A 23,692-nucleotide genomic window follows, 5' to 3' on the forward strand; every position below is an offset into this window, starting at 1 on the left:
AAAACCCTGAGGTCCAGTTAAGCATGTACAAACTAAACTGTCAAAAAGCATTTTAGTAATAAATAAAGCGAAGCAGGTTCTGGATCAGAAATCACTGCACATTCTCTACTGTTCACTAGTTTTACCATATCTAAATTACTGTGTGGAGGTCTGGGACAATAACTACAAAAGTTTAATATATTCACTAACTATTCTCCGGATAATTCACAATGTCGGATATCTGGAACACACTAACACTTGTGACTTGTTTTTCTGGGAGCGAGCGGAACACACACACACACACACACACACACACACACACACACAAACTCACGTGCTGTCTCACGCATGCACAATCACAGCAAACAAGCACAACATTGCACAACAATAGCAAACTACACACATTAATCACACACACACATACACAATAATATTCTTGCTCCAATAAACATTGACTTAATTTGAAGGTTGTTCAACTGGGACAAGCAATGGTGCAGTAGTAACGGTAAGGACATGGTTAGACAAATCACAAATGTATAACATGTGGTACTTTCTACTAGACAGTATTGGGCAGAGGGAAGTTGCCATGTCCTTTTATTTGTCTGCATATCCAATTAATTTATGAATTTCAGAAACATATTGTGTATCGAGCCATGGCCTATATGTGTCTATTGTATCTATAGGCAAATATATAAGCCATCAAGATAACGGTACCAACTTTATAACGACACTCTGCATACAGCAAGTCATTATTATTAGTATTATTATTATTATTATGTTTGCAAGAAAAGTGCTATACAAATAAACGTTATTATTGTTGTTATTAATATTATTATTATTATTATTATTATGATTATGATTATGATTATGCACCAACAGAGCGCGCAGAAAATCACGGCCGCTCCATGGAAACAGGTGATGAATAGGGCATTATGACGGATATTGACAATGACGTTTATACATGTTTTATCGTCAAACATTTCACAGCATTTTGCAAGTGCGACAAATCCACTTGGGTGCTGCATAGATGGTCAATTAAAGGAAAACAAGTGAGATTTGAAACGGTGATAGCCGGTCAAAACTTTTACGCACCACTAACAGGGTCTTCCGGTAATTTAATAATGTGCAAGTGCGGTATAATATGACTATGAAGTCCACATGTTCTTGATACCGGAGGACGAAGATGAAGTCGCAAAATCACAGCAGGACTCATCTTTCGGTATGAGCAGGTGCAACAGATCATTTGACCACTCAATTTAACATACCTACATACTTATCATGTAAACTGTTGCGCTAATGCTGATTGTTCGTATTCAGTAGGCCTAGTATAGCGGATGCATTGTATTTTTCTCACTGAGAGAATCTCGGTCAACAATTTGTAACAATTGTACACATTTTATTTAGTATTCTCAGTATGGGAAAACAGGAATTCACTTTTAATGTGTTACATTTCCAGTTCAAACCCTTATCGACTTTGACACAAACCCTAATCAATCCCGCCTATAGATTTACTGCAATAGTAAACAAAAGTGTTAACAAGAAGAGGCCTAGAGTATAAACCCTACATTGGTTCCCACTAACTGGTCACATTTAGAATTTACAGTACTTCAAATGATTATTTCACTTGGCTGTGACTTTAATTAGACCGGCATACCGTATTCAGTACCGACCTCTAATAGCTGTTTTAATGTAATTATTAGGCTATATTATTATTATTTTATGTAAATCGTGGGGTATGATTCCTTAAAGACCTGCATCAGAATGGCTTATGCGGTGCATTTTTACCATATATTTCTAGGTGGAGGATCAGAGGTTAAGATGTGCTTGCTGAATGATGAGGAAAAGACAAATCGTCACAGGACTGACCTTCTCAACTGGTAGAGGTATTCAACACTGTATAGAGGTGGCCAATCACCAGGGATCAGGTAGGAACGTGGTGTTATTACAGCTGCTCTGCTGAGCTCAAATGTTTCAGAACATGTGTATAGATGGCAGAATAGTTTGTTTGATACAGAAGGTAAAGATAAGCCTATATACCCATGAATGTACTTAGCGCTGTCAATTGTTAAATAGGCTATTGAAATATTTATTTAAATTATTTTTTTAATAATGATAATCAACAAAATGGAAACATTTTCAGATTACAGACATCTGCCGATATTTACTTCTTTTTTTTATTTTTATGAAACTGATATTTCACTGTTCTGTGCCTGAGGTTGAATGATTCTTGAATAGCCTAATTAACAACAAATGTAATCAAACCTGTTGAGATGAAATGTGAATTGTGGTCTTTACAACCAGAATGCAACTCTGACTAATTATGGGCTCTTCCCATGCTGAGCCTGAGACAAGGATAAGCAATGTGTGAATTAAGCAATATCACACGAGAGGGAGTGTGTTATACTGAAAATCAGCACGGCTGTGATTCGGTCGTAGGTACGAGGCCGCAGACTTGAGTCTACTAGTATGGACTCTACTAGTATGGACTCTACTAGTATGGAGTCTTCTAGTATGGAGTCTTCTAGTATGGAGTCTACTAGTATGGAGTCTTCTAGTATGGAGTCTACTAGTATGGAGTCTTCTAGTATGGAGTCTACTAGTATGGACTCTACTAGTATGGACTCTACTAGTATGGAGTCTTCTAGTATGGAGTCTTCTAGTATGGAGTCTTCTAGTATGGAGTCTTCTAGTATGGAGTCTACTAGTATGGAGTCTTCTAGTATGGAGTCTACTAGTATGGAGTCTTCTAGTATGGAGTCTACTAGTATAGAGTCTTCTAGTATGGAGTCTACTAGTATGGAGTCTACTAGTATGGAGTCTACTAGTATGGAGTCTACTAGTATGGAGTCTTCTAGTATGGAGTCTTCTAGTATGGACTCTACTAGTATGGAGTCTTCTAGTATGGAGTCTTCTAGTATGGACACTACTAGTATGGAGTCTACTAGTATGGAGTCTTCTAGTATGGACTCTACTAGTATGGAGTCTTCTAGTATGGACTCTACTAGTATGGAGTCTACTAGTATGGAGTCTTCTAGTATGGACTCTACTAGTATGGAGTCTACTAGTATGGAGTCTACTAGTATGGAGTCTTCTAGTATGGACTCTACTAGTATGGAGTCTACTAGTATGGACTCTACTAGTATGGAGTCTACTAGTATGGAGTCTACTAGTATGGAGTCTACTAGTATGGAGTCTACTAGTATGGAGTCTTCTAGTATGGAGTCTACTAGTATGGACTCTACTAGTATGGAGTCTTCTAGTATGGAGTCTTCTAGTATGGAGTCTACTAGTATGGAGTCTTCTAGTATGGAGTCTTCTAGTATGGAGACTTCTAGTATGGAGTCTTCTAGTATGGACTCTACTAGTATGGAGTCTTATAGTATGGAGACTTCTAGTATGGAGTCTTCTAGTATGGACTCTACTAGTATGGAGTCTACTAGTATAGAGTCTACTAGTATGGAGTCTACTAGTATGGAGTCTTCTAGTATGGAGTCTACTAGTATGGAGTCTACTAGTATGGAGTCTACTAGTATGGAGTATTCTAGTATGGAGTCTTCTAGTATGGAGTCTACTAGTATGGAGTCTTCTAGTATGGAGTCTACTAGTATGGAGTCTTCTAGTATGAAGTCTACTAGTATGGAGTCTACTAGTATGGAGTCTACTAGTATGGAGTCTTCTGGTATGGAGTCTACTAGTATGGAGTCTTCTAGTATGGAGTCTACTAGTATGGAGTCTACTAGTATGGAGTCTTCTAGTATGGAGTCTAATAGTATGGAGTCTACTAGTATGGAGTCTACTAGTATGGAGTCTTCTAGTATGGAGTCTACTAGTATGGAGTCTACTAGTATGGAGTCTTCTAGTATGGAGTCTACTAGTATGGAGTCTACTAGTATGGAGTCTTCTAGTATGGAGTCTTCTAGTATGGACTCTACTAGTATGGAGTCTACTAGTATGGAGTCTTCTAGTATGGAGTCTTCTAGTATGGAGTCTACTAGTATGGAGTCTTCTAGTATGGAGTCTACTAGTATGGACTCTACTAGTATGGAGTCTACTAGTATGGAGTCTACTAGTATGGAGTCTACTAGTATGGAGTCTTCTAGTATGGACTCTACTAGTATGGAGTCTACTAGTATGGAGTCTTCTAGTATGGAGTCTACTAGTATGGAGTCTACTAGTATGGAGTCTTCTAGTATGGAGTCTACTAGTATGGAGTCTACTAGTATGGAGTCTTCTAGTATGGAGTCTACTAGTATGGAGTCTACTAGTATGGAGTCTACTAGTATGGAGTCTTCTAGTATGGAGTCTTCTAGTATGGACTCTACTAGTATGGAGTCTACTAGTATGGAGTCTACTAGTATGGAGTCTTCTAGTATGGAGTCTACTTGTATGGAGTCTTCTAGTATGGAGTCTACTAGTATGGAGTCTACTAGTATGGAGTCTTCTAGTATGGAGTCTTCTAGTATGGACTCTACTAGTATGGAGTCTTCTAGTATGGAGTCTTCTAGTATGGAGTCTTCTAGTATGGACTCTACTAGTATGGAGACTTCTAGTATGGACTCTACTAGTATGGAGTCTACTAGTATGGAGTCTACTAGTATGGAGTCTTCTAGTATGGACTCTACTAGTATGGAGTCTACTAGTATGGAGTCTACTAGTATGGAGTATTCTAGTATGGACTCTACTAGTATGGAGTCTTCTAGTATGGAGTCTTCTAGTATGGAGTCTTCTAGTATGGAGTCTACTAGTATGGAGTCTACTAGTATGGAGTCTACTAGTATGGAGTCTACTAGTATGGAGTCTTCTAGTATGGAGTCTTCTAGTATGGAGTCTACTAGTATGGAGTCTACTAGTATGGAGTCTACTAGTATGGAGTCTACTAGTATGGAGTCTTCTAGTATGGAGTCTTCTAGTATGGAGTCTACTAGAATGGAGTCTTCTAGTATGGAGTCTTCTAGTATGGAGTCTTCTAGTATGGAGTCTTCTAGTATGGAGTCTTCTAGTATGGAGTCTTCTAGTATGGAGTCTACTAGTATGGAGTCTACTAGTATGGAGTCTACTAGTATGGAGTCTTCTAGTATGGAGTCTACTAGTATGGAGTCTACTAGTATGGAGTCTTCTAGTATGGACTCTACTAGTATGGAGTCTTCTAGTATGGAGTCTTCTAGTATGGAGTCTTCTAGTATGGAGTCTTCTAGTATGGACTCTACTAGTATGGAGTCTTCTAGTATGGACTCTACTAGTATGGACTCTACTAGTATGGAGTCTTCTAGTATGGACTCTACTAGTATGGACTCTACTAGTATGGAGTCTACTAGTATGGAGTCTTCTAGTATGGAGTCTTCTAGTATGGACTCTACTAGTATGGAGTCTACTAGTATGGAGTCTACTAGTATGGAGTCTTCTAGTATGGAGTCTACTAGTATGGAGTCTTCTAGTATGGAGTCTTCTAGTATGGACTCTACTAGTATGGAGTCTTCTAGTTTGGAGTCTTCTAGTATGGAGTCTACTAGTATGGACTCTACTAGTATGGAGTCTTCTAGTATGGAGTCTTCTAGTATGGAGTCTACTAGTATGGAGTCTTCTAGTATGGAGTCTTCTAGTATGGAGTCTTCTAGTATGGACTATACTAGTATGGAGTCTACTAGTATGGAGTCTTCTAGTATGGAGTCTACTAGTATGGACTCTACTAGTATGGAGTCTTCTAGTATGGAGTCTTCTAGTATGGAGTCTACTAGTATGGAGTCTTCTAGTATGGAGTCTTCTAGTATGGAGTCTTCTAGAATGGAGTCTTCTCGTATGGACTCTACTAGTATGGAGTCTTCTAGTATGGAGTCTTCTAGTATGGAGTCTACTAGTATGGAGTCTACTAGTATGGAGTCTACTAGTATGGAGTCTACTAGTATGGAGTCTTCTAGTATGGACTCTACTAGTATGGAGTCTACTAGTATGGAGTCTACTAGTATGGAGTCTTCTAGTATGGAGTCTACTAGTATGGAGTCTACTAGTATGGAGTCTACTAGTATGGAGTCTACTAGTATGGAGTCTACTAGTATGGAGTCTACTAGTATGGAGTCTACTAGTATGGAGTCTTCTAGTGTGGAGTCTTCTAGTATGGACTCTACTAGTATGGAGTCTTCTAGTATGGAGTCTTCTAGTATGGAGTCTTCTAGTATGGAGTCTTCTAGTATGGAGTCTTCTAGTATGGAGTCTACTAGTATGGAGTCTACTAGTATGGAGTCTTCTAGTATGGAGTCTACTAGTATGGAGTCTACTAGTATGGAGTCTTCTAGTATGGAGTCTTCTAGTATGGAGTATACTAGTATGGAGTCTACTAGTATGGAGTCTTCTAGTATGGAGTCTACTAGTATGGAGTCTACTAGTATGGAGTCTTCTAGTATGGAGTCTTCTAGTATGGAGTCTACTAGTATGGAGTCTACTAGTATGGAGTCTACTAGTATGGAGTCTTCTAGTATGGAGTCTACTAGTATGGAGTCTACTAGTATGGAGTATTCTAGTATGGAGTCTTCTAGTATGGAGTCTACTAGTATGGAGTCTTCTAGTATGGAGTCTACTAGTATGGAGTCTTCTAGTATGAAGTCTACTAGTATGGAGTCTACTAGTATGGAGTCTACTAGTATGGAGTCTTCTAGTATGGAGTCTACTAGTATGGAGTCTTCTAGTATGAAGTCTACTAGTATGGAGTCTACTAGTATGGAGTCTACTAGTATGGAGTCTTCTAGTATGGAGTCTTCTAGTATGGACTCTACTAGTATGGAGTTTTCTAGTATGGAGTCTACTAGTATGGAGTCTACTAGTATGGAGTCTACTAGTATGGAGTCTTCTAGTATGGAGTCTACTAGTATGGAGTCTACTAGTATGGAGTCTTCTAGTATGGAGTCTTCTAGTATGGACTCTACTAGTATGGAGTCTACTAGTATGGAGTCTACTAGTATGGAGTCTTCTAGTATGGAGTCTACTAGTATGGAGTCTTCTAGTATGGAGTCTACTAGTATGGAGTCTACTAGTATGGAGTCTTCTAGTATGGAGTCTTCTAGTATGGACTCTACTAGTATGGAGTCTTCTAGTATGGAGTCTTCTAGTATGGAGTCTTCTAGTATGGACTCTACTAGTATGGAGTCTACTAGTATGGAGACTTCTAGTATGGACTCGACTAGTATGGAGTTTTCTAGTATGGACTCTACTAGTATGGAGTCTACTAGTATGGAGTCTACTAGTATGGAGTATTCTAGTATGGACTCTACTAGTATGGACTCTACTAGTATGGAGTCTTCTAGTATGGAGTCTTCTAGTATGGAGTCTACTAGTATGGAGTCTACTAGTATGGAGTCTACTAGTATGGAGTCTACTAGTATGGAGTCTACTAGTATGGAGTCTTCTAGTATGGAGTCTACTAGTATGGAGTCTACTAGTATGGAGTCTACTAGTATGGAGTCTACTAGTATGGAGTCTACTAGTATGGAGTCTTCTAGTATGGAGTCTTCTAGTATGGAGTCTACTAGAATGGAGTCTTCTAGTATGGAGTCTTCTAGTATGGAGTCTTCTAGTATGGAGTCTTCTAGTATGGAGTCTTCTAGTATGGAGTCTTCTAGTATGGAGTCTACTAGTATGGAGTCTACTAGTATGGAGTCTTCTAGTATGGAGTCTACTAGTATGGAGTCTACTAGTATGGAGTCTTCTAGTATGGAGTCTACTAGTATGGAGTCTACTAGTATGGAGTCTTCTAGTATGGAGTCTACTAGTATGGAGTCTACTAGTATGGAGTCTTCTAGTATGGAGTCTTCTAGTATGGAGTCTACTAGTATGGAGTCTACTAGTATGGAGTCTACTAGTATGGAGTCTTCTAGTATGGAGTCTACTAGTATGGAGTCTACTAGTATGGAGTCTTCTAGTATGGAGTCTTCTAGTATGGAGTCTACTAGTATGGAGTCTACTAGTATGGAGTCTACTAGTATGGAGTCTTCTAGTATGGAGTCTACTAGTATGGAGTCTTCTAGTATGGAGTCTACTAGTATGAAGTCTACTAGTATGGAGTCTTCTAGTATGGAGTCTACTAGTATGGAGTCTTCTAGTATGGAGTCTTCTAGTATGGAGTCTACTAGTATGGAGTCTTCTAGTATGGAGTCTACTAGTATGGAGTCTACTAGTATGGAGTCTACTAGTATGGAGTCTTCTAGTATGGAGTCTACTAGTATGGAGTCTACTAGTATGGAGTCTTCTAGTATGGAGTCTACTAGTATGGAGTCTACTAATATGGAGTCTTCTAGTATGGAGTCTTCTAGTATGGACTCTACTAGTATGGAGTCTACTAGTATGGAGTCTTCTAGTATGGAGTCTACTAGTATGGAGTCTACTAGTATGGAGTCTACTAGTATGGAGTCTTCTAGTATGGAGTCTACTAGTATGGAGTCTACTAGTATGGAGTCTTCTAGTATGGAGTCTTCTAGTATGGACTCTACTAGTATGGAGTCTACTAGTATGGAGTCTACTAGTATGGAGTCTTCTAGTATGGAGTCTACTAGTATGGAGTATTCTAGTATGGAGTCTACTAGTATGGAGTCTACTAGTATGGAGTCTTCTAGTATGGAGTCTTCTAGTATGGACTCTACTAGTATGGAGTCTTCTAGTATGGAGTCTTCTAGTATGGAGTCTTCTAGTATGGACTCTACTAGTATGGAGTCTACTAGTATGGAGACTTCTAGTATGGACTCTACTAGTATGGAGTCTACTAGTATGGAGTCTACTAGTATGGAGTCTACTAGTATGGAGTCTTCTAGTATGGACTCTACTAGTATGGAGTCTACTAGTATGGAGTCTACTAGTATGGAGTATTCTAGTATGGACTCTACTAGTATGGAGTCTTCTAGTATGGAGTCTTCTAGTATGGAGTCTTCTAGTATGGAGTCTACTAGTATGGAGTCTACTAGAATGGAGTCTTCTAGTATGGAGTCTTCTAGTATGGAGTCTTCTAGTATGGAGTCTTCTAGTATGGAGTCTTCTAGTATGGAGTCTTCTAGTATGGAGTCTTCTAGTATGGAGTCTACTAGTATGGAGTCTACTAGTATGGAGTCTTCTAGTATGGAGTCTACTAGTATGGAGTCTACTAGTATGGAGTCTTCTAGAATGGAGTCTACTAGTATGGAGTCTACTAGTATGGAGTCTTCTAGTATGGAGTCTACTAGTATGGAGTCTACTAGTATGGAGTCTTCTAGTATGGAGTCTTCTAGTATGGAGTCTACTAGTATGGAGTCTACTAGTATGGAGTCTACTAGTATGGAGTCTTCTAGCATGGAGTCTACTAGTATGGAGTCTACTAGTATGGAGTCTTCTAGTATGGAGTCTTCTAGTATGGAGTCTACTAGTATGGAGTCTACTAGTATGGAGTCTACTAGTATGGAGTCTTCTAGTATGGAGTCAACTAGTATGGAGTCTTCTAGTATGGAGTCTACTAGTATGAAGTCTACTAGTATGGAGTCTTCTAGTATGGATTCTACTAGTATGGAGTCTTCTAGTATGGAGTCTTCTAGTATGGAGTCTACTAGTATGGAGTCTTCTAGTATGGAGTCTACTAGTATGGAGTCTACTAGTATGGAGTCTACTAGTATGGAGTCTACTAGTATGGAGTCTACTAGTATGGAGTCTACTAGTATGGAGTCTTCTAGTATGGAGTCTACTAGTATGGAGTCTACTAGTATGGAGTCTTCTAGTATGGAGTCTTCTAGTATGGACTCTACTAGTATGGAGTCTACTAGTATGGAGTCTTCTAGTATGGAGTCTACTAGTATGGAGTCTTCTAGTATGGAGTCTTCTAGTATGGACTCTACTAGTATGGAGTCTACTAGTATGGAGTCTACTAGTATGGAGTCTTCTAGTATGGAGTCTTCTAGTATGGAGTCTACTAGTATGGAGTCTACTAGTATGGAGTCTACTAGTATGGAGTCTTCTAGTATGGAGTCTACTAGTATGGAGTCTACTAGTATGGAGTCTTCTAGTATGGAGTCTTCTAGTATGGAGTCTACTAGTATGGAGTCTTCTAGTATGGAGTCTACTAGTATGGAGTCTTCTAGTATGGAGTCTACTAGTATGGAGTCTACTAGTATGGAGTCTTCTAGTATGGAGTCTTCTAGTATGGACTCTACTAGTATGGAGTCTTCTAGTATGGAGTCTTCTAGTATGGAGTCTTCTAGTATGGACTCTACTAGTATGGAGTCTACTAGTATGGAGACTTCTAGTATGGACTCGACTAGTATGGAGTTTTCTAGTATGGACTCTACTAGTATGGAGTCTACTAGTATGGAGTCTACTAGTATGGAGTATTCTAGTATGGACTCTACTAGTATGGAGTCTTCTAGTATGGAGTCTTCTAGTATGGAGTCTTCTAGTATGGAGTCTACTAGTATGGAGTCTACTAGTATGGAGTCTACTAGTATGGAGTCTTCTAGTATGGAGTCTTCTAGTATGGAGTCTACTAGTATGGAGTCTACTAGTATGGAGTCTACTAGTATGGAGTCTTCTAGCATGGAGTCTACTAGTATGGAGTCTACTAGTATGGAGTCTTCTAGTATGGAGTCTACTAGTATGGAGTCTACTAGTATGGAGTCTTCTAGTATGGAGTCTACTAGTATGGAGTCTACTAGTATGGAGTCTTCTAGAATGGAGTCTACTAGTATGGAGTCTACTAGTATGGAGTCTTCTAGTATGGAGTCTACTAGTATGGAGTCTACTAGTATGGAGTCTTCTAGTATGGAGTCTTCTAGTATGGAGTCTACTAGTATGGAGTCTACTAGTATGGAGTCTACTAGTATGGAGTCTTCTAGCATGGAGTCTACTAGTATGGAGTCTACTAGTATGGAGTCTTCTAGTATGGAGTCTTCTAGTATGGAGTCTACTAGTATGGAGTCTACTAGTATGGAGTCTACTAGTATGGAGTCTTCTAGTATGGAGTCAACTAGTATGGAGTCTTCTAGTATGGAGTCTACTAGTATGAAGTCTACTAGTATGGAGTCTTCTAGTATGGATTCTACTAGTATGGAGTCTTCTAGTATGGAGTCTTCTAGTATGGAGTCTACTAGTATGGAGTCTTCTAGTATGGAGTCTACTAGTATGGAGTCTACTAGTATGGAGTCTACTAGTATGGAGTCTACTAGTATGGAGTCTACTAGTATGGAGTCTACTAGTATGGAGTCTTCTAGTATGGAGTCTACTAGTATGGAGTCTACTAGTATGGAGTCTTCTAGTATGGAGTCTTCTAGTATGGACTCTACTAGTATGGAGTCTACTAGTATGGAGTCTTCTAGTATGGAGTCTACTAGTATGGAGTCTTCTAGTATGGAGTCTTCTAGTATGGACTCTACTAGTATGGAGTCTACTAGTATGGAGTCTACTAGTATGGAGTCTTCTAGTATGGAGTCTTCTAGTATGGAGTCTACTAGTATGGAGTCTACTAGTATGGAGTCTACTAGTATGGAGTCTTCTAGTATGGAGTCTACTAGTATGGAGTCTACTAGTATGGAGTCTTCTAGTATGGAGTCTTCTAGTATGGAGTCTACTAGTATGGAGTCTTCTAGTATGGAGTCTACTAGTATGGAGTCTTCTAGTATGGAGTCTACTAGTATGGAGTCTACTAGTATGGAGTCTTCTAGTATGGAGTCTTCTAGTATGGACTCTACTAGTATGGAGTCTTCTAGTATGGAGTCTTCTAGTATGGAGTCTTCTAGTATGGACTCTACTAGTATGGAGTCTACTAGTATGGAGACTTCTAGTATGGACTCGACTAGTATGGAGTTTTCTAGTATGGACTCTACTAGTATGGAGTCTACTAGTATGGAGTCTACTAGTATGGAGTATTCTAGTATGGACTCTACTAGTATGGAGTCTTCTAGTATGGAGTCTTCTAGTATGGAGTCTTCTAGTATGGAGTCTACTAGTATGGAGTCTACTAGTATGGAGTCTACTAGTATGGAGTCTTCTAGTATGGAGTCTTCTAGTATGGAGTCTACTAGTATGGAGTCTACTAGTATGGAGTCTACTAGTATGGAGTCTTCTAGCATGGAGTCTACTAGTATGGAGTCTACTAGTATGGAGTCTTCTAGTATGGAGTCTTCTAGTATGGAGTCTACTAGTATGGAGTCTTCTAGTATGGAGTCTACTAGTATGGAGTCTACTAGTATGGATTCTACTAGTATGGAGTCTACTAGTATGGAGTCTACTAGTATGGAGTCTTCTAGTATGGAGTCTACTAGTATGGAGTCTACTAGTATGGAGTCTTCTAGTATGGAGTCTTCTAGTATGGAGTCTACTAGTATGGAGTCTACTAGTATGGAGTCTTCTAGTATGGACTCTACTAGTATGGAGTCTTCTAGTATGGAGTCTTCTAGTATGGACTCTACTAGTATGGAGTCTACTAGTATGGAGTCTACTAGTATGGAGTCTTCTAGTATGGAGTCTTCTAGTATGGAGTCTACTAGTATGGAGTCTACTAGTATGGAGTCTACTAGTATGGAGTCTTCTAGTATGGAGTCTACTAGTATGGAGTCTACTAGTATGGAGTCTTCTAGTATGGAGTCTACTAGTATGGAGTCTTCTAGTATGGAGTCTTCTAGTATGGAGTCTACTAGTATGGAGTCTTCTAGTATGGAGTCTTCTAGTATGGAGTCTACTAGTATGGAGTCTTCTAGTATGGAGTCTACTAGTAAGGAGTCTACTAGTATGGAGTCTACTAGTATGGGGTCTTCTAGTATGGAGTCTACTAGTATGGAGTCTACTAGTATGGAGTCTTCTAGTATGGAGTCTTCTAGTATGGAGTCTACTAGTATGGAGTCTACTAGTATGGAGTCTTCTAGTATGGAGTCTACTAGTATGGAGTCTTCTAGTATGGAGTCTACTAGTATGAAGTCTACTAGTATGGAGTCTTCTAGTATGGAGTCTACTAGTATGGAGTCTTCTAGTATGGAGTCTTCTAGTATGGAGTCTACTAGTATGGAGTCTTCTAGTATGGAGTCTACTAGTATGGAGTCTACTAGTATGGAGTCTTCTAGTATGGAGTCTACTAGTATGGAGTCTACTAGTATGGAGTCTTCTAGTATGGAGTCTTCTAGTATGGAGTCTACTAGTATGGAGTCTTCTAGTATGGAGTCTACTAGTATGGAGTCTTCTAGTATGGAGTCTACTAGTATGGAGTCTACTAGTATGGAGTCTTCTAGTATGGAGTCTTCTAGTATGGACTCTACTAGTATGGAGTCTTCTAGTATGGAGTCTTCTAGTATGGAGTCTTCTAGTATGGACTCTACTAGTATGGAGTCTACTAGTATGGAGACTTCTAGTATGGACTCGACTAGTATGGAGTTTTCTAGTATGGACTCTACTAGTATGGAGTCTACTAGTATGGAGTCTACTAGTATGGAGTATTCTAGTATGGACTCTACTAGTATGGAGTCTTCTAGTATGGAGTCTTCTAGTATGGAGTCTTCTAGTATGGAGTCTACTAGTATGGAGTCTACTAGTATGGAGTCTACTAGTATGGAGTCTTCTAGTATGGAGTCTTCTAGTATGGAGTCTACTAGTATGGAGTCTACTAGTATGGAGTCTACTAGTATGGAGTCTTCTAGCATGGAGTCTACTAGTATGGAGTCTACTAGTATGGAGTCTTCTAGTATGGAGTCTACTAGTATGGAGTCTACTAGTATGGAGTCTACTAGTATGGAGTCTACTAGTATGGAGTCTACTAGTATGGAGTCTTCTAGTATGGAGTCAACTAGTATGGAGTCTTCTAGTATGGAGTCTACTAGTATGAAGTCTACTAGTATGGAGTCTTCTAGTATGGATTCTACTAGTATGGAGTCTTCTAGTATGGAGTCTTCTAGTATGGAGTCTACTAGTATGGAGTCTTCTAGTATGGAGTCTACTAGTATGGAGTCTTCTAGTATGGAGTCTACTAGTATGGAGTCTACTAGTATGGATTCTACTAGTATGGAGTCTACTAGTATGGAGTCTACTAGTATGGAGTCTTCTAGTATGGAGTCTACTAGTATGGAGTCTACTAGTATGGAGTCTTCTAGTATGGAGTCTTCTAGTATGGACTCTACTAGTATGGAGTCTACTAGTATGGAGTCTTCTAGTATGGAGTCTACTAGTATGGAGTCTTCTAGTATGGAGTCTTCTAGTATGGACTCTACTAGTATGGAGTCTACTAGTATGGAGTCTTCTAGTATGGAGTCTTCTAGTATGGAGTCTACTAGTATGGAGTCTACTAGTATGGAGTCTACTAGTATGGAGTCTTCTAGTATGGAGTCTACTAGTATGGAGTCTACTAGTATGGAGTCTTCTAGTATGGAGTCTTCTAGTATGGAGTCTACTAGTATGGAGTCTACTAGTATGGAGTCTACTAGTATGGAGTCTTCTAGTATGGAGTCTACTAGTATGGAGTCTTCTAGTATGGAGTCTACTAGTATGGAGTCTACTAGTATGGAGTCTTCTAGTATGGAGTCTACTAGTATGGAGTCTTCTAGTATGGAGTCTTCTAGTATGGAGTCTACTAGTATGGAGTCTTCTAGTATGGAGTCTACTAGTAAGGAGTCTACTAGTATGGAGTCTACTAGTATGGGGTCTTCTAGTATGGAGTCTACTAGTATGGAGTCTACTAGTATGGAGTCTTCTAGTATGGAGTCTTCTAGTATGGAGTCTACTAGTATGGAGTCTACTAGTATGGAGTCTTCTAGTATGGAGTCTACTAGTATGGAGTCTTCTAGTATGGAGTCTACTAGTATGAAGTCTACTAGTATGGAGTCTTCTAGTATGGAGTCTACTAGTATGGAGTCTTCTAGTATGGAGTCTTCTAGTATGGAGTCTACTAGTATGGAGTCTTCTAGTATGGAGTCTACTAGTATGGAGTCTACTAGTATGGAGTCTTCTAGTATGGAGTCTACTAGTATGGAGTCTACTAGTATGGAGTCTTCTAGTATGGAGTCTACTAGTATGGAGTCTACTAGTATGGAGTCTTCTAGTATGGAGTCTACTAGTATGGAGTCTTCTAGTATGGAGTCTTCTAGTATGGACTCTACTAGTATGGAGTCTACTAGTATGGAGTCTTCTAGTATGGAGTCTTCTAGTATGGAGTCTTCTAGTATGGAGTCTTCTAGTATGGAGTCTACTAGTATGGACTCTACTAGTATGGAGTCTTCTAGTATGGAGTCTTCTAGTATGGAGTCTACTAGTATGGACTCTACTAGTATGGAGTCTACTAGTATGGAGTCTACTAGTATGGAGTCTACTAGTATGGAGTCTTCTAGTATGGAGTCTACTAGTATGGAGTCTTCTAGTATGGAGTCTACTAGTATGGACTCTACTAGTATGGAGTCTACTAGTATGGAGTCTACTAGTATGGAGTCTACTAGTATGGAGTCTTCTAGTATGGAGTCTACTAGTATGGAGTCTACTAGTATGGAGTCTACTAGTATGGACTCTACTAGTATGGAGTCTTCTAGTATGGAGTCTTCTAGTATGGAGTCTTCTAGTATGGAGTCTACTAGTATGGAGTCTTCTAGTATGGAGTCTACTAGTATGGAGTCTACTAGTATGGAGTCTTCTAGTATGGAGTCTTCTAGTATGGAGTCTTCTAGTATGGAGTCTACTAGTATGGAGTCTTCTAGTATGGAGTCTTCTAGTATGGAGTCTACTAGTATGGAGTCTACTAGTATGGAGTCTTCTAGTATAGAGTCTACTAGTATGGAGTCTACTAGTATGGAGTCTACTAGTATGGAGTCTACTAGTATGGAGTCTTCTAGTATGGAGTCTACTACTATGGAGTCTACTAGTATGGAGTCTTCTAGTATGGAGTCTTCTAGTATGGACTCTACTAGTATGGAGTCTACTAGTATGGAGTCTTCTAGTATGGAGTCTTCTAGTATGGAGTCTACTAGAATGGAGTCTACTAGTATGGAGTCTACTAGTATGGAGTCTTCTAGTATGGAGTCTTCTAGTATGGAGTCTATTAGTATGGAGTCTTCTAGTATGGAGTCTACTAGTATGGAGTCTTCTAGTATGGAGTCTACTAGTATGGAGTCTACTAGTATGGAGTCTTCTAGTATGGAGTCTACTAGTATGGAGTCTTCTAGTATGGAGTCTTCTAGTATGGAGTCTACTAGTATGGAGTCTTCTAGTATGGAGTCTACTAGTATGGAGTCTTCTAGTATGGAGTCTTCTGGTATGGAGTCTACTAGTATGGAGTCTACTAGTATGGGGTCTTCTAGTATGGAGTCTACTAGTATGGAGTCTACTAGTATGGAGTCTTCTAGTATGGAGTCTTCTAGTATGGAGTCTACTAGTATGGAGTCTACTAGTATGGAGTCTTCTAGTATGGAGTCTACTAGTATGGAGTCTTCTAGTATGGAGTCTACTAGTATGAAGTCTACTAGTATGGAGTCTTCTAGTATGGAGTCTACTAGTATGGAGTCTTCTAGTATGGAGTCTTCTAGTATGGAGTCTACTAGTATGGAGTCTTCTAGTATGGAGTCTACTAGTATGGAGTCTACTAGTATGGAGTCTTCTAGTATGGAGTCTACTAGTATGGAGTCTACTAGTATGGAGTCTTCTAGTATGGAGTCTACTAGTATGGAGTCTACTAGTATGGAGTCTTCTAGTATGGAGTCTTCTAGTATGGACTCTACTAGTATGGAGTCTACTAGTATGGAGTCTTCTAGTATGGAGTCTACTAGTATGGAGACTTCTAGTATGGAGTCTTCTAGTATGGACTCTACTAGTATGGAGTCTACTAGTATGGAGTCTTCTATTATGGAGTCTTCTAGTATGGAGTCTTCTAGTATGGAGTCTTCTAGTATGGAGTCTACTAGTATGGACTCTACTAGTATGGAGTCTTCTAGTATGGAGTCTTCTAGTATGGAGTCTACTAGTATGGACTCTACTAGTATGGAGTCTACTAGTATGGAGTCTACTAGTATGGAGTCTACTAGTATGGAGTCTTCTAGTATGGAGTCTACTAGTATGGAGTCTTCTAGTATGGACTCTAATAGTATGGAGTCTACTAGTATGGAGTCTACTAGTATGGACTCTACTAGTATGGAGTCTTCTAGTATGGAGTCTTCTAGTATGGAGTCTTCTAGTATGGAGTCTTCTAGTATGGACTCTACTAGTATGGAGTCTACTAGTATGGAGTCTTCTAGTATGGACTCTACTAGTATGGAGTCTACTAGTATGGAGTCTACTAGTATGGAGTCTACTAGTATGGAGTCTTCGAGTCTACTAGTATGGAGTCTTCTAGTATGGAGTCTTCTAGTATGGAGTCTACTAGTATGGAGTCTTCTAGTATGGAGTCTACTAGTATGGAGTCTTCTAGTATGGAGTCTACTAGTATGGAGTCTACTAGTATGGAGTCTACTAGTATGGAGTCTTCTAGTATGGAGTCAACTAGTATGGAGTCTTCTAGTATGGAGTCTACTAGTATGAAGTCTACTAGTATGGAGTCTTCTAGTATGGAGTCTACTAGTATGGAGTCTTCTAGTATGGAGTCTTCTAGTATGGAGTCTACTAGTATGGAGTCTTCTAGTATGGAGTCTACTAGTATGGAGTCTACTAGTATGGAGTCTACTAGTATGGAGTCTACTAGTATGGAGTCTACTAGTATGGAGTCTTCTTGTATGGAGTCTACTAGTATGGAGTCTACTAGTATGGAGTCTTCTAGTATGGAGTCTTCTAGTATGGACTCTACTAGTATGGAGTCTACTAGTATGGAGTCTTCTAGTATGGAGTCTACTAGTATGGAGTCTTCTAGTATGGAGTCTTCTAGTATGGACTCTACTAGTATGGAGTCTACTAGTATGGAGTCTACTAGTATGGAGTCTTCTAGTATGGAGTCTTCTAGTATGGAGTCTACTAGTATGGAGTCTACTAGTATGGAGTCTACTAGTATGGAGTCTTCTAGTATGGAGTCTTCTAGTATGGAGTCTACTAGTATGGAGTCTACTAGTATGGAGTCTACTAGTATGGAGTCTTCTAGTATGGAGTCTACTAGTATGGAGTCTTCTAGTATGGAGTCTACTAGTATGGAGTCTACTAGTATGGAGTCTTCTAGTATGGAGTCTACTAGTATGGAGTCTTCTAGTATGGAGTCTTCTAGTATGGAGTCTATTAGTATGGAGTTTTCTAGTATGGAGTCTACTAGTATGGAGTCTACTAGTATGGAGTCTACTAGTATGGAGTCTTCTAGTATGGAGTCTACTAGTATGGAGTCTACTAGTATGGAGTCTTCTAGTATGGAGTCTTCTAGTATGGAGTCTACTAGTATGGAGTCTTCTAGTATGGAGTCTACTAGTATGGAGTCTTCTAGTATGGAGTCTACTTGTATGAAGTCTACTAGTATGGAGTCTTCTAGTATGGAGTCTACTAGTATGGAGTCTTCTAGTATGGAGTCTTCTAGTATGGAGTCTACTAGTATGGAGTCTTCTAGTATGGAGTCTACTAGTATGGAGTCTACTAGTATGGAGTCTACTAGTATGGAGTCTTCTAGTATGGAGTCTACTAGTATGGAGTCTACTAGTATGGAGTCTTCTAGTATGGAGTCTTCTAGTATGGACTCTACTAGTATGGAGTCTACTAGTATGGAGTCTTCTAGTATGGAGTCTACTAGTATGGAGTCTTCTAGTATGGACTCTACTAGTATGGAGTCTACTAGTATGGAGTCTTCTAGTATGGAGTCTTCTAGTATGGAGTCTTCTAGTATGGAGTCTTCTAGTATGGAGTCTACTAGTATGGACTCTACTAGTATGGAGTCTTCTAGTATGGAGTCTTCTAGTATGGAGTCTACTAGTATGGACTCTACTAGTATGGAGTCTACTAGTATGGAGTCTACTAGTATGGAGTCTTCTAGTATGGAGTCTTCTAGTATGGACTCTACTAGTATGGAGTATACTAGTATGGAGTCTTCTAGTATGGACTCTACTAGTATGGAGTCTACTAGTATGGAGTCTACTAGTATGGACTCTACTAGTATGGAGTCTTCTAGTATGGAGTCTTCTAGTATGGAGTCTTCTAGTATGGACTCTACTAGTATGGAGTCTACTAGTATGGAGTCTTCTAGTATGGACTCTACTAGTATGAACTCTACTAGTATGGAGTCTTCTAGTATGGACTCTACTAGTATGGAGTCTACTAGTATGGAGTCTACTAGTATGGAGTCTACTAGTATGGAGTCTTCTAGTATGGAGTCTTCTAGTATGGAGTCTACTAGTATGGAGTCTTCTAGTATGGAGTCTACTAGTATGGAGTCTACTAGTATGGAGTCTTCTAGTATGGAGTCTTCTAGTATGGAGTCTTCTAGTATGGAGTCTACTAGTATGGAGTCTTCTAGTATGGAGTCTTCTAGTATGGAGTCTACTAGTATGGAGTCTACTAGTATGGAGTCTACTAGTATGGAGTCTTCTAGTATAGAGTCTACTAGTATGGAGTCAACTAGTATGGAGTCTTCTAGTATGGAGTCTACTAGTATGGAGTCTACTAGTATGGAGTCTTCTAGTATGGAGTCTACTAGTATGGAGTCTACTAGTATGGAGTCTTCTAGTATGGAGTCTACTACTATGGAGTCTACTAGTATGGAGTCTTCTAGTATGGAGTATTCTAGTATGGACTCTACTAGTATGGAGTTTACTAGTATGGAGTCTTCTAGTATGGAGTCTTCTAGTATGGAGTCTACTAGAATGGAGTCTTCTAGTATGGAGTCTTCAAGTATGGAGTCTTCTAGTATGGAGTCTTCTAGTATGGAGTCTTCTAGTATAAAGTCTACTAGTATGGAGTCTTCTAGTATGAAGTCTACTAGTATGGAGTCTACTAGTATGGAGTCTACTAGTATGGAGTCTTCTAGTATGGACTCTACTAGTATGGAGTCTTCTAGTATGGAGTCTTCTAGTATGGAGTCTTCTAGTATGGAGTCTTCTAGTATGGAGTCTTCTAGTATGGAGTCTACTAGTATGGAGTCTACTAGTATGGAGTCTTCTAGTATGGAGTCTACTAGTATGGAGTCTACTAGTATGGAGTCTTCTAGTATGGAGTCTTCTAGTATGGAGTATACTAGTATGGAGTCTACTAGTATGGAGTCTTCTAGTATGGAGTCTACTAGTATGGAGTCTACTAGTATGGAGTCTTCTAGTATGGAGTCTTCTAGTATGGAGTCTACTAGTATGGAGTCTACTAGTATGGAGTCTTCTAGTATGGAGTCTACTAGTATGGAGTCTACTAGTATGGACTCTACTAGTATGGAGTCTTCTAGTATGGAGTCTTCTAGTATGGAGTCTTCTAGTATGGACTCTACTAGTATGGAGTCTACTAGTATGGAGTCTTCTAGTATGGACTCTACTAGTATGGAGTCTACTAGTATGGAGTCTACTAGTATGGAGTCTACTAGTATGGAGTCTTCTAGTATGGAGTCTTCTAGTATGGAGTCTACTAGTATGGAGTCTTCTAGTATGGAGTCTTCTAGTATGGAGTCTACTAGTATGGAGTCTTCTAGTAAGGAGTCTACTAGTATGGAGTCTACTAGTATGGAGTCTTCTAGTATGGAGTCTACTAGTATGGAGTCTTCTAGTATGGAGTCTTCTAGTATGGAGTCTACTAGTATGGAGTCTTCTAGTATGGAGTCTACTAGTATGGAGTCTTCTAGTATGGAGTCTACTAGTATGGAGTCTTCTAGTATGGAGTCTTCTAGTATGGAGTCTACTAGTATGGAGTCTTCTAGTATGGAGTCTACTAGTATGGAGTCTACTAGTATGGAGTCTACTAGTATGAAGTCTACTAGTATGGAGTCTTCTAGTATGGAGTCTACTAGTATGAAGTCTACTAGTATGGAGTCTTCTAGTATGGAGTCTACTAGTATGGAGTCTTCTAGTATGGAGTCTTCTAGTATGGAGTCTACTAGTATGGAGTCTTCTAGTATGGAGTCTACTAGTATGGAGTCTACTAGTATGGAGTCTACTAGTATGGAGTCTTCTAGTATGGAGTCTACTAGTATGGAGTCTACTAGTATGGAGTCTTCTAGTATGGAGTCTACTAGTATGGAGTCTACTAGTATGGAGTCTACTAGTATGGAGTCTTCTAGTATGGAGTCTACTAGTATGGAGTCTACTAGTATGGAGTCTTCTAGTATGGAGTCTTCTAGTATGGACTCTACTAGTATGGAGTCTACTAGTATGGAGTCTACTAGTATGGAGTCTTCTAGTATGGAGTCTACTAGTATGGAGTATTCTAGTATGGAGTCTACTAGTATGGAGTCTACTAGTATGGAGTCTTCTAGTATGGAGTCTTCTAGTATGGACTCTACTAGTATGGAGTCTTCTAGTATGGAGTCTTCTAGTATGGAGTCTTCTAGTATGGACTCTACTAGTATGGAGTCTACTAGTATGGAGACTTCTAGTATGGACTCTACTAGTATGGAGTCTACTAGTATGGAGTCTACTAGTATGGAGTCTACTAGTATGGAGTCTTCTAGTATGGACTCTACTAGTATGGAGTCTACTAGTATGGAGTCTACTAGTATGGAGTATTCTAGTATGGACTCTACTAGTATGGAGTCTTCTAGTATGGAGTCTTCTAGTATGGAGTCTTCTAGTATGGAGTCTACTAGTATGGAGTCTACTAGAATGGAGTCTTCTAGTATGGAGTCTTCTAGTATGGAGTCTTCTAGTATGGAGTCTTCTAGTATGGAGTCTTCTAGTATGGAGTCTTCTAGTATGGAGTCTTCTAGTATGGAGTCTACTAGTATGGAGTCTACTAGTATGGAGTCTTCTAGTATGGAGTCTACTAGTATGGAGCCTACTAGTATGGAGTCTTCTAGAATGGAGTCTACTAGTATGGAGTCTACTAGTATGGAGTCTTCTAGTATGGAGTCTACTAGTATGGAGTCTACTAGTATGGAGTCTTCTAGTATGGAGTCTTCTAGTATGGAGTCTACTAGTATGGAGTCTACTAGTATGGAGTCTACTAGTATGGAGTCTTCTAGCATGGAGTCTACTAGTATGGAGTCTACTAGTATGGAGTCTTCTAGTATGGAGTCTTCTAGTATGGAGTCTACTAGTATGGAGTCTACTAGTATGGAGTCTACTAGTATGGAGTCTTCTAGTATGGAGTCAACTAGTATGGAGTCTTCTAGTATGGAGTCTACTAGTATGAAGTCTACTAGTATGGAGTCTTCTAGTATGGATTCTACTAGTATGGAGTCTTCTAGTATGGAGTCTTCTAGTATGGAGTCTACTAGTATGGAGTCTTCTAGTATGGAGTCTACTAGTATGGAGTCTACTAGTATGGAGTCTACTAGTATGGAGTCTACTAGTATGGAGTCTACTAGTATGGAGTCTTCTAGTATGGAGTCTACTAGTATGGAGTCTACTAGTATGGAGTCTTCTAGTATGGAGTCTTCTAGTATGGACTCTACTAGTATGGAGTCTACTAGTATGGAGTCTTCTAGTATGGAGTCTACTAGTATGGAGTCTTCTAGTATGGAGTCTTCTAGTATGGACTCTACTAGTATGGAGTCTACTAGTATGGAGTCTACTAGTATGGAGTCTTCTAGTATGGAGTCTTCTAGTATGGAGTCTACTAGTATGGAGTCTACTAGTATGGAGTCTACTAGTATGGAGTCTTCTAGTATGGAGTCTACTAGTATGGAGTCTACTAGTATGGAGTCTTCTAGTATGGAGTCTTCTAGTATGGAGTCTACTAGTATGGAGTCTTCTAGTATGGAGTCTACTAGTATGGAGTCTTCTAGTATGGAGTCTACTAGTATGGAGTCTACTAGTATGGAGTCTTCTAGTATGGAGTCTTCTAGTATGGACTCTACTAGTATGGAGTCTTCTAGTATGGAGTCTTCTAGTATGGAGTCTTCTAGTATGGACTCTACTAGTATGGAGTCTACTAGTATGGAGACTTCTAGTATGGACTCGACTAGTATGGAGTTTTCTAGTATGGACTCTACTAGTATGGAGTCTACTAGTATGGAGTCTACTAGTATGGAGTATTCTAGTATGGACTCTACTAGTATGGAGTCTTCTAGTATGGAGTCTTCTAGTATGGAGTCTTCTAGTATGGAGTCTACTAGTATGGAGTCTACTAGTATGGAGTCTACTAGTATGGAGTCTTCTAGTATGGAGTCTTCTAGTATGGAGTCTACTAGTATGGAGTCTACTAGTATGGAGTCTACTAGTATGGAGTCTTCTAGCATGGAGTCTACTAGTATGGAGTCTACTAGTATGGAGTCTTCTAGTATGGAGTCTTCTAGTATGGAGTCTACTAGTATGGAGTCTACTAGTATGGAGTCTACTAGTATGGAGTCTACTAGTATGGAGTCTACTAGTATGGAGTCTTCTAGTATGGAGTCAACTAGTATGGAGTCTTCTAGTATGGAGTCTACTAGTATGAAGTCTACTAGTATGGAGTCTTCTAGTATGGATTCTACTAGTATGGAGTCTTCTAGTATGGAGTCTTCTAGTATGGAGTCTACTAGTATGGAGTCTTCTAGTATGGAGTCTACTAGTATGGAGTCTACTAGTATGGATTCTACTAGTATGGAGTCTACTAGTATGGAGTCTACTAGTATGGAGTCTTCTAGTATGGAGTCTACTAGTATGGAGTCTACTAGTATGGAGTCTTCTAGTATGGAGTCTTCTAGTATGGACTCTACTAGTATGGAGTCTACTAG

At 39.5% G+C, this 23,692-nt stretch overlaps 1 protein-coding gene across 1 annotated transcript in view; it reads right to left on the minus strand.

Annotated features, from left to right (window-relative positions):
* Positions 1 to 2,297: 2,297 nt before the first annotated feature.
* Positions 2,298 to 23,692, minus strand: part of LOC308160262 (complement C3-like) — a gene marked incomplete at both ends in the record, with an annotated part of 64,243 nt that continues 42,848 nt past the window's right edge. The window contains one exon of the mRNA XM_080534180.1: positions 2,298 to 2,321. Within this exon, the coding sequence (XP_080390306.1) occupies positions 2,298 to 2,321 (24 nt within the window). The remainder of the gene's footprint in view (positions 2,322 to 23,692) is intronic.

Source organism: Nansenia antarctica (genome assembly GCF_963989245.1).
Source record: "Nansenia antarctica genome assembly, chromosome: 6".
In the NCBI taxonomy this organism is placed as follows: Eukaryota; Metazoa; Chordata; class Actinopteri; order Argentiniformes; family Microstomatidae; genus Nansenia; species Nansenia antarctica.